This window comes from Scomber scombrus, chromosome 2 (genome assembly GCF_963691925.1).
Source record: "Scomber scombrus chromosome 2, fScoSco1.1, whole genome shotgun sequence".
NCBI classification, from domain to species: Eukaryota; Metazoa; Chordata; class Actinopteri; order Scombriformes; family Scombridae; genus Scomber; species Scomber scombrus.
In genome coordinates this window covers 10,523,330-10,540,591 of record NC_084971.1, presented here as the reverse complement: position 1 = coordinate 10,540,591, position 17,262 = coordinate 10,523,330, and the positions used below count along the sequence as shown (strand labels likewise).

The 17,262-nt window shown below is 38.1% G+C and overlaps 1 protein-coding gene across 1 annotated transcript in view; it reads left to right on the top strand.

The window, feature by feature from the left end:
* Positions 1-14,756: 14,756 nt before the first annotated feature.
* pkd1a (polycystic kidney disease 1a) overlaps positions 14,757-17,262 on the top strand; it is a 64,176-nt gene continuing 61,670 nt past the window's right edge. Inside the window, exon 1 of the mRNA XM_062432548.1 lies at positions 14,757-15,031. Within this exon, the coding sequence (XP_062288532.1) occupies positions 14,757-15,031 (275 nt within the window). The remainder of the gene's footprint in view (positions 15,032-17,262) is intronic.

The following is a 17,262-nucleotide window of genomic DNA, read 5'->3' as shown; positions in this document are numbered from 1 at the left end:
TTTAGTTACTCGCAATTATAGTATTTTAGTATAATTTTTGCAGCAATTAAGAAATTGAATAGTGATTTTAGTTAAGAACTATAACTTAATTGTGCCATTTACTGTAGCTGCTGAATATAATTTGGGTGGTGGAAATGTTTTGAATAGTGATTTTGTTGATCCACAGGACTGTAAAAGGGCCAAATGCCGGATCAAAGTGAGAGGCATGCACCTGTCTTAACAGCCTGTTTGACATGGAATATCTGCCAGATGTAAACTGGACAACATTATGCTGAATTAAATCCTGATGAAGATGAATGCACAAAAGACTGAGGGCTACTGTGACAAAAAAAAATCCTGACAACTCATGTTTTATGTATGTTTTTTTTCCTGGCATGAAGCATCTTTCCCTCTCACAAAGATGACATCAGCTCCACAGGCTGTCCAGGGTTGATAGGGGAGTGTATGTCTTCTGCAGACACTTCTGAATTATCAAGCACCATTCGCCAAAGTCTGTGACGACTTCATGACTTCAAAATCACAGTATCACAGTAGTCTGTCAGATGTGGGCAAAACACACAGATACACACAAGGAAAGGTGCTTGAGGACGGACCACAAGGTAAACTTGAGTATTCCACAGGAAGCTTCGGGTGCATGATTGTGAGAAACAAAGACATACAGGCAACAATATTGCAGAAATGTACTCGGTTTCGCATTTTCAAAGGAGCTATATGCTCAACATCCACCCTGATGCACCTGGAAGCTGGATGTGTATATAAATATACACATTAGCGTATGTAAGCATCTAAGAACACAATATTAATAATGCAAACTAATCAGACCATATCAGACTGTATTGCCTTGAACTCCAGTTTATGAACTCACAAAATACTGCACATAAAGATCAATAACGATTATGCGGGGGATGCTGCAGTGAAGCATTGCTAAGACATAAACACACACACACTTACCGAATCAGTCTGAGCCAAATTTACTTTGGATGTCTTGTTTTATTTTTTGTTTTTTTGTTTTTTTGTTGTTGTTGTTGTGGGGTTTTTTTTCAAATGAAGCACATTTTCTAGAGCAGTCAGAGTCAGGAAAACATGGTTTCAAAATTCACTAATGAATATGGTTATATGCAGATGAATGATTAAGAATTCTAAATCACTTTAGCTAATTGACAGTCAGTTTTAATTAGATATAGTTACTAGTTACTACAACAAATGACTATATATAAAAGTAATTGGTTACTAGTGAAAGTAACTTTTGCTTTACTTTTAAATGTCTGCTTCAATTCTCTTAATTAATGCACACATATATTATTTAAGTGTTGCTGTGGACAAGACACCTGTCAGATATTATCTATCATTGTACCCATTAGCACAAAGTAAGTAGTGGAAGAATAAAACACAACAGATATATTTTAATAAGGCTATTTATTGACCAGCCTGTAATGCAAGCATTAGTACACAAGTCAGTTTTAATACTCTTTTGACAGTGTTCAATGAGACAACAACTGTTCCTTAGATATTTAACAGTAATTTCTTATCACAATAGGCCTATCGAAATAAAAGTGATTAAAACCATTTATGAAAATATAAACACACTGAGGTTTATCCTTTATGACTGAACATTAATTCAAATGAACTGAATGGCTTTTTGGTCAGAAGAGCTAGCACTGGCGTCTTCTGTAAGTGGCTTTGTAGAAGCATATTGTTTTACTAGGTGCTTCAGAAGAAAATCATTACTATTCTTTGATGTGGGTAAAGTTCTCACACCTGCACATACACTACTCAACTGTAATGAAAACCCCCGAGTGCCATGCTTTTATTGGATGGATTGAGGATGCATGATCAACCAGATACATTTCTTTGATAGAAATGTCAACAGAGAGCTTTTATGAAGAGAGAGATAGCCTCAAGTAAGAGTCAAGAGCTCATTTCTCATTTCACAGGCCGCAGTGAAAGCTGATGACACATCACACTGTATATACAATACCAGTCAAGTTTGGACACACTGTTTGGACAAAATTATTTGTGTGTGTGTGTGTGTGTGTGTGTGTGTGTGTGTGTGTGTGTGTGTGTGTGTGTGTGTGTGTGTGTGTGTGTGTGTGTGTGTGTGTGTGTGTGTGTGTGTGTGTGTGTGTGTACAGGCAGCAGAGGGATAAATAGCCCCCCATAAGAATGATAAAAAATGAGAAAAATCAATGAGAAGAAAAAATACAATGTTAATGAAGAGCCTACTGTAAACACTGGCTAGAGTCTGTGGTAAATGACTGGTTCTGACAAACACATCTCAGGATAGGATAGTAATTATTGGAATATGAGAAAAGGTTTGCATATATATTTTATTCCAGCACAAAGTTAAATACAGGTAATCACATGGACGAATGAACTCCCCTGAATATGTTCACGGCTGAGATGAAACATGATAATAAAATTGCTTCAGCTGTTGAAAAAAAATCTATAAGAGAGATGTTTTCAGATGGGAACAGAGAAGCGCTTCTATGTGTGTGGTGGTGGCGGGGGGTGGGGGGTGGGGGGTTATCTATACCTGTGAGGGCTGACTATGTACAGCTTATTCTTTTGAGAACACAGTAGTTTGCGGCTGTTGATCTTGGCGAAAAAGCTGACTCTAATGTTAGCAGTCAAGATTAAAATCAAGGTTAGTACAATGTTGTGGCAGGCAATACTAAATATTTTGTAACCTCATCCACTGACTGGATATTTAAAGGTGCCCTGTGGCAAAAAACTTACACTTAAATTTACATTCAGTGTCAAATTTGGTTCATTTTCTCCCTCATTAAACATCTGTAAAGCAGTTTTTTAAATATTTAAAATCATGGATGGATGTTTGTTTTCTAATAGTCTTCTTCTTGTTCACTATCTTTGTTGCCATGTTGTTACGTTTCTCGGCAGTCCTGCCTCCAACTGACCAACTGTCAGCAGAATAGTGTGAAACTGACAGCAGGAAGTGAATCATGCAGCATATCTTAAAGTAAGAAGGTAAGTATTTTTTCAGAGAGCACATCATTAGAAGTAAGGCACAGCTGATCCAGCACAAAAGTCTTGATAAGCCAGAATAGAACTAAATGTTCCCCTGTAACTGTTCCCATGTTTCATAAACACTATTTCAATTTCTTTGTTCATCATTTGCTGTGCAAATTGTACATGTCACCCCTGCTCAACTGTGATTAGTTGGTGCTATCTGGCAAAGCTTGGTGTATTCCTATACATTTTGTATTTATTAGATAGAGAGAGAGATAGAGGAAGTCTGGGGAGGGAGAAGGGAATGACATGCTGGCTGTAGTCAAACCACATCTTAAAACTACTAAACTACCAAAACACCCTAGTTAAATATGTTCTGACGATGTGTATAAATGTACATGTAGCAAGGTGTGACGTAACCCAATGGTTTAAATGGGAACCAGTCTGAAGCCAAGAGTTTCAAGACCTTGGAGCCAGGACCTTGTGAATAGTGCGTGGTGTTACCTTTCAAAATCTGAAAACAGCATCTAGCAGCCGATGGTGGCATTGCACTTTAATGTACCGTTGCATTGGCTTCAACCCCAAGCTGTGGTACTTTCCGATTGATTCTGACCCTTAAGTCATGATACACTCTTGCCTGACAAAGACGAAGGTTATAGGCAGATGGTGGTATTATAGTCAGTTGTTTGAATACAAGAAACTCCACAACAAGGAGCTGCTTAGGATGTTGATTTTTTTTAATGACAAAAAATATGTAAAGAATCTGAACTTGTGGATATTGAAAATTCCAGAGTAAATGTTTATCCTTCATCCAAAATTCAAAAAAATATAGATAAAGTTGCCCTTAAGACTGCTGAGTATGTTGAAGGTCTGTTATGCTTCCTTGCCACATTCATTGATATCACAACATTCTTATGTACCACTTGAAGTGAGCTAAAGTGCTTTGACCTTGTCCTTGACATGACTATTATGTGTTGAAATCAGGTTCAAATGGGAATTAGCTTGTCCAGCAGGATGATAAAGGACACAGGCCATGTTCTTTAGCTTATTTTTTTTCTGCATGAGGATTGAATGAATGAATTAATTTTGGTTAAGATCTATATAAATATAAGTGTGTATATCTTCATTCTTCCAAATAGTCTTCTCGGTATGCATGTAAACAGTAAAAAAAAAAAAATGAAACAGCAATAACAACTTATTTTAATAAAAAGTAATAAAAAATAATCTTTTCTATGCATTATGACTGATTTTCACCATGTCAGTGGGTTTGTGGATAATATTATCACTGCTTGCTGTGTGAGTTCCTAATGTTAAAAAAGAGTTGGATTGATTTGTTTACCTTTTTGTTGTCTTTTTCTGCTTCCTCTGCACAAAGTCTGAGTCGTCGGTAGTAAGCTGCAAGAAGAGCCCCCAGAGGATGCTGCTACTGTCTTGCTGCTTTCCAAGGGGATGAATTTAAAGCCCCTTTTAAAGATGCAGGGTTCAGCAGCGTGAGTTTGAACGGCTTTAAATGACCACTCACCAATACTAAATAAGATTTTTACTGCAACCTGGAAATGTAGCTTTCCAGGAATCAAACAGAAACGCCGGAATAGGTGGATGAGTTAAATCCTTGACTCATATTTAGAATATTTCTAAAGAATCCTAAAGAACTTGGAATAATCTTTCCACAGGGGAGGAGCAAAATGCTTAGGTCATTTTTTTCTACGTCACATCTTACACATATGTGAGCATATGTGCCAATGCATGAATAAGGATTGCCTCTGTATGCATGATGTAATGTAATTGTACTTTTAAGTTATATCATAAAAGGCTGAGATGTGGCAATCTATAAATGCTTTTAAAATGCTTTTTCTTCATCTCATACTATTTAACAAGTCCTACCTGTTACTCTCTCTCTCTCTCTCTCTCTCTCTCTCTCTCTCTCTCTCTCTCTCTCTCTCTCTCTCTCTCTCTCTCTCTCTCTCTCTCTCTCTCTCTCTCTCTCTCTCTCTCTCTCTCTCTCTCTCACACACACACACACACACACACACACACACACACACACACACACACGGAACAGTGGAGTAGCAGCAGACAAAGCAGATACGTCAGGATGCTTATACGCTTCCATGATCATAACATAATGTCCAGTGCTTAGTAGCCTCCCATGCTACCTCTTTTTTTCCCCATGTATTCCTTCTCTGCAGGGAGTATGGTTGCAGGGAGAGGAGGACCCCCCTCCCACTAACTCACCCCCAATGGCACGCACGCACGCACACACACACACACACACACACACACACACACACACACACACACACACACACACACACACACACACACACACACACAAACACAAACACACACAAACACAAACAGTCTTTACTTACTAACTATAGAGTGTCAGGTGGGTAAAGAGGGAAGAGTCTATGCCCGTCTCCACAACAATCCCCTGGAGTGAAGTTATCACACAGCCCGAGGGTTGACCTTACCAGCCTGTCAGAGGACATTATTGTCCTGTGGGCAGTGTGTGTGTGTGTGTGTGTGTGTGTGTGTGTGTGTGTGTAAGAGGGAGGGAGGAGGGGGGGGGGGGGGAACATGGCTAACAAAACAGCGAAAATGCTAACATTAGTAGCTGAATATTCTCCTGCTCAAATTAGAAACATATAAGTGTTTATATTAATTAAATATAGGTAACCATAGGTTATTTTTGGCAAGTGCCCATGATTGTGCCTGAGGCAGTTTAGGAGGGAGCAAGAACCAGAGTGAGTTCAGTTACAGCAATCCACAAAGAATATGGAAAGCAATGAATACATTGGGCCCCAGCAGTTCATGTAAAAACATAATAGAAATTGTAATTCTGTGTATAGAAAGAAAATGGAAGTGTAAAGTATGTACCATATTCTGCACTATACATGCTACCGGAAGTGGCAACCTTTCAAGAAACATTAAACCCTTGAAGCGTTTACATTTTTACTGTTACAGTCCAATTCAAAATTCATTAACCATACAACTTGTTTCTCACAAACAGAATACAGCTAATAAAGGTAAACAATACACTTAACTACTCTAAACTCTCCAATCAGGATGAATGTTGGTGCACCTCAATGTTAGGATTAGCTCACCTGTGTTTTTTACATTGTACACTAAAGATTAACCACCAGTGTGTCCAACTAGTTTGGTGCAATGTTGACGGTGTGACAAAAATGCTTATCAATACTAATAAGACAGAGGAAATTCTTTTTGGTCTTTCTCCTGATTGTCATCTGCCTCCAATGACAATCCACAATGTAGAAATTAAGCAAGTCTCTTCACACAAATACCTTTGTGAGAAGATACAGCAGCGCATTTACTTTCTTTGTAGACTCACATCTTTTGGAGCCAGTCGCCAGATTAATTTTCAGTTCTTTCTAAATCAGTTATTCAGAGTGTCACGCTGTACTGCTGAGTCATACCTGGTTCAGGAGCCAATCTGTGAAACTTGAAACTGAACTATTTAATCAAATCCAAAATTTATTGGCATCCTTTCAAGTAGCTCACAACAAGAGCATGCCCAGACTCCCCAGCAATATCTCCTCTGACTCTTTGCATGTTTAAAGGAGAGTGCCAACTTCTGTCCCTTACTAGGCAATTTATAGTCCCTCAATTTAAATGCAAAATGCTGAGGAAATCTTTTACACATTGGTCCTGATGTGTATCCTATCTATCTATAACCTTGCTTGTTTAATTCAACGAACACTGCATATCTCTTTAGCCACTCTTCCCCTCTCACAGTGAAAAATATGCAGTTTTCTGTCATTCCTCTTTGCAGACGGACAGAGTATTTAACTGTCATCGGGTGAATTTAATATGAAAAGCTGACAATCAGTTTGACCACACTGTTTTTGGTTGTAATTACAGCCTTTTAAATAACCTATATGGAAAAGTTTGGTTTTGGTTTTGTGAGCGAAATTGACTTAATGAGCTAACGTAAGTGTTGGAGTAATGGATAGCCTGACTAGATAGCATTCAGTAGTTTAAGATTATATTATTCAGATTAATAGCACAACTAGTATGGAGCAAAACATACTATTTGATGTTTTAGATAATAATAATCTGTCAGATGCTGTTGTGAAGAGGAAGCTTCAAATAATGATCAAAGCAGGTGTCATTCAAACAACATTTTACTTGCAATGTACAATGGACTTTGCACTCAGATATCATCTAAAACTGTGATAAAGCATTGGGCAGGTTACTTCCTTGAAATGTATTACCAATATTTTGTCCTTTATAGTATTGAATAAATACTGTAAGATAGAAATATTGTAAGATAGTGCACGAGAGAAGACTCAGAGTAAACTTTACTGACACTTATCTTACAACTAACTCTGCTAACACTGATGCAGTATAGTAACTGGATACACAGAGGCCAACTAATGAATCATAATATGTTTTTTAACATTTAACATTTCTACTGTTGATATAACTACTATTAAATAAACATGTATTACTGTAGTTCAAACCAAACAAGTCTCCGCTGTGTACGGCTCCAGATAATAATCGTGGGCATGTCTCACATCTTTTTCTATGTTTTTTAATGCGGTAAAAAAACAACATGTCATTTTCTGTCTGACAGTGGAGCTGCCCTGAGAGCCGAGCCAACACTGGAAGCATCCCCAAAGAGCAGACCTGCAAGCAGACCCTTCGTGTTTATTTGGACACCTGACTGTTTTTGGACAGACATGACAAGGTAAGGTCATTTTATTGATATGATCTTTCTGTGTGGACTTTGCACGTTCCCCTTGTGCTTGTGTGGGTTCTCTCCGGGCACTCACAGGCCATAAACGTGCAGATTAGGTTCATTGGTGATTCTAAATTGCCTGTAGGTGTGAATATGTGTGTGAATGGTTGTCCGTCTCTATATATGTTAGCCCTGTGATTGACAGGCAACCTGTCCAGTGGGTACCCCGTCTCTCGCTTAATGCGACCCTCTAGAGGATAAACTGTAAAGAAAAATGAGCATTCAGACATAATGTACTTCAAAGTGTTTTACAAGGGAATAAAAATACAATGAAAATGAGACATTAAGAAGACATAAAGATTACATTAAAAAGACATCAAAAGCACAAAGACAAAAAGACATTAAGATTGCATTAAAACAACGATAACAACAACAAGACAAAAACAAGCAGATAGGTGGGTAAAGATTAACGAGATGGTGCATACCTAATTTACCGGAGAGCTGCGGTAAACAATAATATTTTGAGCCCTGATTTAAATGAGCTGATAGTTTCTGTAAATATCAGGTATCCATGATGTTTGTTTGACAGGTGGGGAGCATAGAAACTAAAGGCTGCTTCACCTTGCTTAGTCCTGATCCTGGGAACAATGAGTAAGCCTGTCCGAGCTGACCTAATGGGTCTGGGTGCTTCATAACATATAAGCAGATCCGAGATGTTTTGAGGCCCAATACTATTTAGTGCCTTTTAGACAAGTAGTATGATTTTTAAGTCTATCCATTGTCACAGAGGAAGCCAGTGCAGTCTGTCTTTTTACAGTCTAAAACAGTGATAACAAATATTAGTAAGTAATAAAGTATTTATTAGTGCATGATTCAGAGTTATCTGGAAATCTTGTCCTCCAAAAAAAGCCTTTTTACATTTTCCAGATTTTACTGAACAAAGTTATTTAGTTAAGTAGAAAACCTGCATCTTCGAATCGATTCCAAATATACAGTACACAGTTATGCTTATTTGAAAATACACTGATTTTGTTGTATGAATAGCCTTATTTAAACTGCACATGCTTGGTAAGTATGTCTTGTTTTAGGAAGTGGACAAATCAGTGAAGCTGTTTGCTTTCCTAAAAAGAGAACAATGACTGGATGGATGCAAATGCTCAATTAGAGTTTGATTTGTTCATAAATATGAACATTTGAATTAAAGATATCCCGATAAGAGATTACTACATCTGTATACTGTGTAAGAATGAGTTATAGTTGTTTAAAAAAGTAGTAAACACTTGTCCTAAAATGTGTCCTAAATATAAGGGCATTACCAATTTGATAATATCACTTTAGGTATCAAGCACTTTTCACACAAAGGCGTGTAATTAGCTGGGAAGGAGGCTCATCTCCAGTACTGAATCATCTGGATCTGATTTCACCTCCGTGTTTGTTAGATGAGGCAACGGTGCATTACTTTCATTTGGCAGATACCTTTGTCCAAAGTGACTTTGATTTATTTCCCCTCTCAAACACACACATCTGAGCAATTCGGGGTTGAATGTTTTGTTCAAGGACGCTTTTGCATGAGGACAGGATTGATCCACAGACCACTGACAGTTATAACAGTTGATGTGCTAGACCATCTGAGCTACAGGCTGAGCATGAGCTGGCATTTAAAGGTGTTGCTAAAGGGGCAGAAAATGAATGATGAGTGTCCTCAGATGAGCCAGTGTGTGACCCACTTAAAATGTAACTTTATTTCTTTCTTTCTTTCTAAAATGCTAAAATCAAGAAAAAAACTGTGATATGATGGAATTAATATTTTTAATTGTACACCCCTCCTTTACTTTTGACCATCATCCAGTATTTGAAATCATTTTCTATCATTAAAATAACAGTCAGGTGACAGACTTGGTGGAGGTGTGCGTGCTGTGAGTGCTTTCTAGCTGACTCTATTTGAATATATATTTCTCATGTCTGGACTTGACTGGGTCCAATGAGCTTGTAGCTTAATGGAAGTTTATTTCATTACCTTTGCTCATGAAGTTTGATGGAGAATACTACTGCCTACTGCTTGGCCTTGGTATGTCTTCTGGACAATAAAACCTCCACATTTTCTCAAAGCTGAATGAGTTAGAAATGCTTTACATTTTCTTCTGTGTGTTTTATTGTGTAGCAGTTGCTGCCATTGCTCTCACTGCAGACATCTAAAATAATGATTTTATATTTACAATTAACAATGAAAGTGTGAGTATACATAGGTTATTAAAGGTGTAGCAGACTTTTCTGTACTAGATATTGTAACATCTTATAATTCGGCATGTTGGCATTACTGTAATAAAAGAGGAAAAAACACTTTCTCTTTTTTCACACAATGGGCCTCGTGCAAGAAGCCATATACAAACAAATTCCCTCTTGTTAGTCCAACACAAGGAAACATGAGTTTTAAATTTGAGGAACATAAAAAAAAAGATTATGTTTCAGAGTGACTATAATTATTTGGATTATTACATTTGTGGGCTAAAGAAATACTATTGGTCGAGTAATCCCAAATTGGACTATAATAAGTTTAAGTTTATTTAACAGTACACCTATTTTATTACTGCTATAGATCTTCTTCTTTCTGCCTTTCTCTTTCCAGCCACACACCTCCAATTTAAGGTTCAATGGAAGTTGAAGGAAGCTTCTTCTTCACAGAGGTTGAATGGTATCAAATGAGGATACACACCAAAAAGTACATTTAATTAAAAAAGTCAGATAGATAGATAGATAGATAGATAGATAGATAGATAGATAGATAGATAGATAGATAGATAGATAGATAGATAGATAGATAGATAGATAGATAGATAGATAGATAGATAGATAGATAGATAGATAGATAGATAGATAGAATAGAAGAAAAAATATAGAAACTCCTTTCAAATGTTCAGTGTATGTGAATCAACACACAAACAATATAAATAATAGTAGTATTGCATTGCTTTACATCATCTGTCTGTCTGTGTGTCTTGTCTCTTGGGATTATAGGCCCCACAGCAGTGACAGCTTCCAAACTCTGAAGGCAGAAAAGGAAGAACTCATAAACCACATGCATGTAAAGTATACACAGCAAACATATAGCTCTCACTGTGAAAACAAGACAAGACAACAATTAGTCCCAAATAATTCTTGAGCACATCTGTAATCCAACATGTCCTCCTAACCCAAACGACCATCAGGTCCGTCCCAAACGACCATCTCTGGAATAGGAGGATAGAAATCAGACAGAGGGATAGCTTTCTAAATTTAGAGCCACTAATTTTTCACGTTTCACTTTCATCTCTTTTTGCAACGCACTCTTACGATCAACTTCTTTTCACAGAATTTTTCTTCTTCGCACCTTCCATTGGTCTGAATCATTCACATCCTCTTTTTCACCCACATCCTCAACTCCTCGTCCTTCAGCCCGCGACAACAGCCCTTCCATTGCTCTCTGGTTTGTGCCTCCGTCTCCCTCGCCCTTCATCTCTCGTCCCTCTGCAGACCTTCTGCATTCTCCCCCCTCATCCCTCTCCCCCCTTCTCCCCCGCTCTTCCTGTAGCCCTACAATAACACAGACAGAGGCCTCAGTAAGTGCTGTTTTCCTGGCCAGGCTGGAGGACCCTCCCCATAACCAAACAGGAGCCAAGCTCATTTTACCTTCACCCGGCCCAGACTGGACCAGTCCAGGCCAGACAAATACAAAATAATACATTTCTAGTCCACTAGTCTTGCATGGTCAGATCAGCGTAAAATCTACTGGAGTCCAAATCGATATTAGGATTATTATAAACCTAATTAAGTTATTGTTTTATAGAATCACCTGTGATCTAGTGTTATGCATAACAAATAACATTTTCAGACATATAAAACTAAAATGCCAGTAACTCATTTTGTTCTTTTTAATATAATTTTGTAAAATTATAACATGATATGCAGAACACCAGGTTCATTGATTTAATTTAACCAACTATAAAATAAAAATCTGTGTTTTATCTTCAGGCTACAGTGGAATGTAACACACTGAGGGTTTCTTTTTGCTGAGTTGAGATGATTTTATTTCGTTATACTGTATTTCCTTTGAGACTTGAATTATCGGTCACACCATTACACTTCATATGAATTATTTTGACCTTTACGTCGTTTCCCTCCCTTCATGTCTTTGTTCACTGTAAAAGAACCAAATGCCTGAAAAGCTCCCTGTATACACTGGAGCTGCAGCTTTCAGAGAGACTGCACTTCATCTACACCTGTAGTTGTGACTCAAGAGGGGATTTAGATTATCCAATAAGACAGAACACCTGCTGCCCAGAACAGTGCAGGACACACCACTTTAGTTCAAATCATGACTGGCATCAAAGTAAAAGCTTATTGGCAACTCTGAACTCTTTAGGGTGTGATGATGTACAATTTTTATGTGGAGCAAGGGTCATGAAAGTTTAAGCCAGTATGGATATTTTGTATCATTTACTTGCTTCTCCTTATTCATTTTTTTCTTAAGGTTTTCTTTTGGACATTTTAAGATCATATCCAGTCAAAATGCCTCCAACGTTTATATCATTCACTTGTTTTTATCAGGGCTACCGATTCATTCAAAACTCACGCAGTGCAGCCAAACTTTGTTCAAAGAACTTCAGAAAACTTTTATGGTTAATTCCCCAAAATATTAAATATATGTAGAGCTACGTTTTGTAGTGACATATCTACAATATTAAACACGTGTAGAATATTTCTATTTGATGTAACTGTGCCACAATGAAAATCATGGAGTCTAAATATCATATAGGTTCAACAAAGAGCTGAATTATACATAATATGCAATCTACTGTACTGACAGTGTGAAATAACCTTAAAGGATAAAGCTGGTGATTTTCTATGTTTTTCTTACTATCAACACATCTTATGTGCAGACGAAGCCAACAATGAACTCATCCTACTTACAAGTATGATGTATCTTATTCCTCTGTGCCATAGAGCTCTGTTTTCATCCAAAAACTATTAAAAACACATTAGTGAGTCACACAAATGCACAGGGTGACATGTTCCTTATCCCAGAAGAGTAAAGTAACCATAGTTTGTTTAGGAACAGCTTCAAAGTTTTCACTCTCCAGAAAGTATTTCTGTGTCGGGAAAAGGCTACTGCACATGTGCAAGAACGCCAGTTTTTGGACAATGACATAGGTCACGGCACAGAGGAATACAATATATCAGACTTTGGATACACAAATAATACTTGTATGAAGGATGAGTTCATTGCTGATTTGGCTCTTTGGCTCTTTTATTTCTCAAGAAACACAAATGAAATTGCCAGCCAATTCTTTTAAAACTACTTATTAAGAAGTTGTATACTCTTGTATTATGTGATGAGACATTGTAGAAATAAATCACAGTGCAGTTATTCAATTTGAAAAGTAATCATTTGAGTTATTTGACTAATAATAATTAGTACACCCTCTCTTTAATCCAATTCACAAATGTTTAATTAGTTCTGAAATGCTGCCAATGAGGATAACAGAGCACAAGAGTTATTGTGGGAGACGTCTTTTCTTTGTACAGAGCACCAGATGCCTGCAGGGAGAATTGGTGGGCCCCTGCCAAGTCAAATACCCAGGAAACACCTCTAACACGTGCCCTGCACTGCTTCAGGAAATACTGCAGAGAGAGGGAGGAGGAGGAGGAGGAGGAGGAGGAGGAGGAAGAGGGGAGGTTAGTGGGGTGGAGGTGATGGGGGGATGGGGACATTTTTTTTCTAAAATGTGAAAAATGAAGTTTTACAACTGTCATTAACAGTCAAATCATAGGAGAACAGTGTCACTGATGAAAGATTTCACATTTCTGGTGGTGAAGGAGCTCATAACTCCTCAAGATGAGGATACGGTTAGAAACTGATTTCTTACTATTCATCTGAAATCTATCTTTGAATGGTAGAGGTACAGGGTACAATTTTTTTTATCAGAGTGGTAGTTGAAGTGTGCTGTTAAAAATCAACTCTCTTATTCGTCACACAGTATGTGTCTTTTATTCTGTCATATCCATTTACATAGCAATTGAAGGTTTAACAATACTGTGCCAATAAAGCATCTGTAAATGTAATGTAAATGTAAAATGAATTGATTTGACTTGAACTTGAATTGAATGTTCAAATGGCACCACGTCATGCTGAGTTTTTTTTTTTTTTTTTTTTTTTAAAGTGGCACGGTTTGCACAGAGACAGACTTTCTAAGAAACATCAAAGAGACCTGCCAGCTGAAAAACCTCGGAGGATAACTGGAAGACATGAACTGTCACCGACAATTATTCAAACACATGAAACAAATGTTTGTCACTAAATAAATAATACTGTTATGTGCAATATTTGGTTATTGAAAAAACAGAAAAACAAAAAATGATTCAGAGAATGGGCTCCTCTGTCGGATCATGCATCAACTTAGTTTTCTGAATGATTTCATTTCATAATACTAAATATATTTTAATACAGCTGTACCCTAAAGGGGCCCTAAACTGGCACACATTAGACCAAAGGCCTCAATTTGATAAGATTTTGGCTTTTAGATGTTTTATTACAGAAATCGTATGAGACCATGACCAGCATAGTCATGCCTTATGTCGCTGTATTATTTACGGATGGAATGATAGTGAAAATAAATGATTCCCCTTTTTGATGAGGGCCCCCAGGACACACTCAAGGTCCCCAGACCCCACTTTGATAACCACCGATGGTACATTATAAGAGGAAATAAAATTAAGCAAATTTTCAGCGGTGGTTGAGGGAACTGCATGAAGCGGAGGAGGGAGGAGGAGAGAGGAAGTTCTCCAAAACTTTTTTCTTCGCTGAAAGTATTCTGGAGACGCTCCGTTAGAATTTCGGAGGAAGGAGATCCGACCTGAAGAACAGGGAAAACGCTGGGAATATAACGTCAGATAACGGTGTCATAAAGTTCATCCCTTCTTCTGTGTTTGTACCCTCACATGAAAACCGTGAAAAAAGGACGCGTGGGTTTGCCTTTGTCCTGTGCGTTTTGTTCCTTCCCAGAGTGAGAGGACTTACACCATCAGAGGCGATGAGATGTGAGTAAAAGCTATGCCTTGTGAAAATGGACAGACTTTATCCAAGCGAAAACATGGCGTCTGCGTCCCGAGGTTTAGTTTCTTTTCCAGTCTGCTACTGGCGCTCTGCTGTCTGGAGGTATGGGGCTCCGGGCCGCAAGGGGACGACGGCAGGAGCTGCAACCCATGTCCCGTTAACTGCAGCTGCGCTCTGGCGGGGCCCCAGCCGTCCTGCGTCGTCAACTGCTCCAACATCGGGCTGGAGAGGGCCCCAGCTGCGGCCGACATCCCGCTGGCCACCAACGTGCTGTAAGTAAAGCCAAATCAGTTTTCAATCAGGTTTTAACCTCTGGAATAGATTCAACCCAGTATCCTGAAGAAAAAACAACAGCCTTAAACTCCAATCGTTTCTTATAAGTTTGGGAACATGGAAAGTAGACGTGATAGGCTCATTTTTCTCACATTTCATTCTTATGTTTTATGTTATTTTTTTGTTGATTTGTTGATTTGTTTTTGTTGATTTGTTTTTGTTTTTTGTTTTTGTTTTTTTTGTTTGGGTGGGGGGCAAATTGACATATATTGATTTTTCACTTTTGTTATTTGTAACCCACCAACAGGAGGTCACAGTTTACCATGTTGTTGTTATTCAGCCTGCACCACATGTCTGCTCTTTACATCCTCCAAACATGAGAAAAATGAGTTTCTGACTGCAAATTAATTTCATTTGTGCTTTTTGTTTTTGCTGTTGTCATGCAAAAAGCTGAAACAATGAATCGATTGATGGAACATTCATCTGCAACTTTTTTGATAATTGATTAATAACTACATTATTGATTATGATAATTGATTAAGTAACTTGTGAGTCCTTGCTGATGTTCTCCATTTTATATTATTAGAAATTGGTCATTTTTGTTTTTTAGAGCGTTGGTCCAAACTCACCAAACTGAACATATCACCTTTGGCTCTGGAGAAACTGTGATGGGTGTTTTTTTAAATGATCAAAGATTTTATATTTAACATAGTGATTCATCAGTTTATCAAGAAAATTATAATACTACTACTACTACTAATAATAATGATACTGATAATGAAAGTAGTAGTTGGTTGCAGCCCTTGTTATGCATGAGTAACCTGCCAGATGTGGTGAGTGGATTAATATGGTCTCAGAAATTGGCATTAAATCAGGACTGTGCACCCGTGTTAGTTATTGAAAACGAAATATAGTAAAATGCACACAAAAAAACACCAAAGAAAAAAACACACATACGGACATTTGGATGCACAGATTGAGAATAATAACAAAAGACTTTGTGTACTTAAAGGTTACCTTTCTTGTTACTTCAGGCTACTGATAGAGGCCATGCTGCTAGTGACAATGTATGTGTTTTAGTGCATGTGTGTGTGTGTCTCAGATCAGTAGTTTAAATGGTCACCAGAGAAGTGAAACTGGTGTTTGTGGTGCAGATCAGCCTTCAGCCTCTGGTGCTGCTGCAGCGAGAACATTCTGTTCTGTGCCGACGGAAGCCATATGTTATCAATTATTCATTTCCCCTCAAACTACCTTCTTTTATTTAACTTAAAGATTTACCCTACATACCAGGCCCAAAAACAGTGTACACTGTTGCAGGACTTGCTTGCCTCAGTGACTTGAATAAATAAGCATATGAATATTGTTTACATGAGCTTTTCAGAAGTGTGTGTTTCCGCTGAATGTCTTCACAACTAAAGCCGTTGCATTAAGGCATTTAAACCTTCCCTCTCATCTCAACAGGTGGCCTTAATGTCACTTGACATACAGTAATAGTATTTGCATGAGAGAGAGGAAGGGGGTTATGTAGGTGCAAGGTTAATTAGAAGCGGATCCTGCAGCAGGATCTTTAATCATGTCAAACTCTATCGCTGTGTAAATTGCATCAGTCTGGATAAACCTCCTCGGGTCCTACTGTACCGGCTGCAGCCATATGGGGAGGTGACTGACTGTTGAACATTACTGTCGTCACTAATTTGGCCTCTTGCTTCATGCCCCCACCTTACAGCCAGAAGCATGGAGATAAAATCTGATATTTTGCTTTTAATTAATTCTGATTTCATAGTCGACCGTGGCAGGTGGAGACATCCAGCCAAGATCCAGTGGAGAACTTAACAATATTCATTTTGTAAATCTGTTGGCAGTGCTCGGCCTGTGTTACATATCTGCTCATTATTTAAAGAATAAAAGAAGGTCATTAACTCGCAGTGTCTTGTCTGGGTAATGGCCTTCAGACTGTCTGAGGTAGGGAGATGAGAGGGCAGGACTAAAACATGTATCGGGTGGTTAGCTCTCCTAAAATCATCTTTTTCTCCGTTTTATTCAGAGAGCACATTTGCCTGTTCGTGATGATAACCATGAAACTTTACGAGGTGCACGGGCTCAAAAGGAAAGGTCACTTCAGTCCATATCCTTTAGGCCTCCTCTTCAAAAATATGATGACAGATTGGACTTTTTTCCCTCTCTGCAGTTTCAGTCCAGTTTGTTATTGGCGTTGCTGTGTGTGGATTCA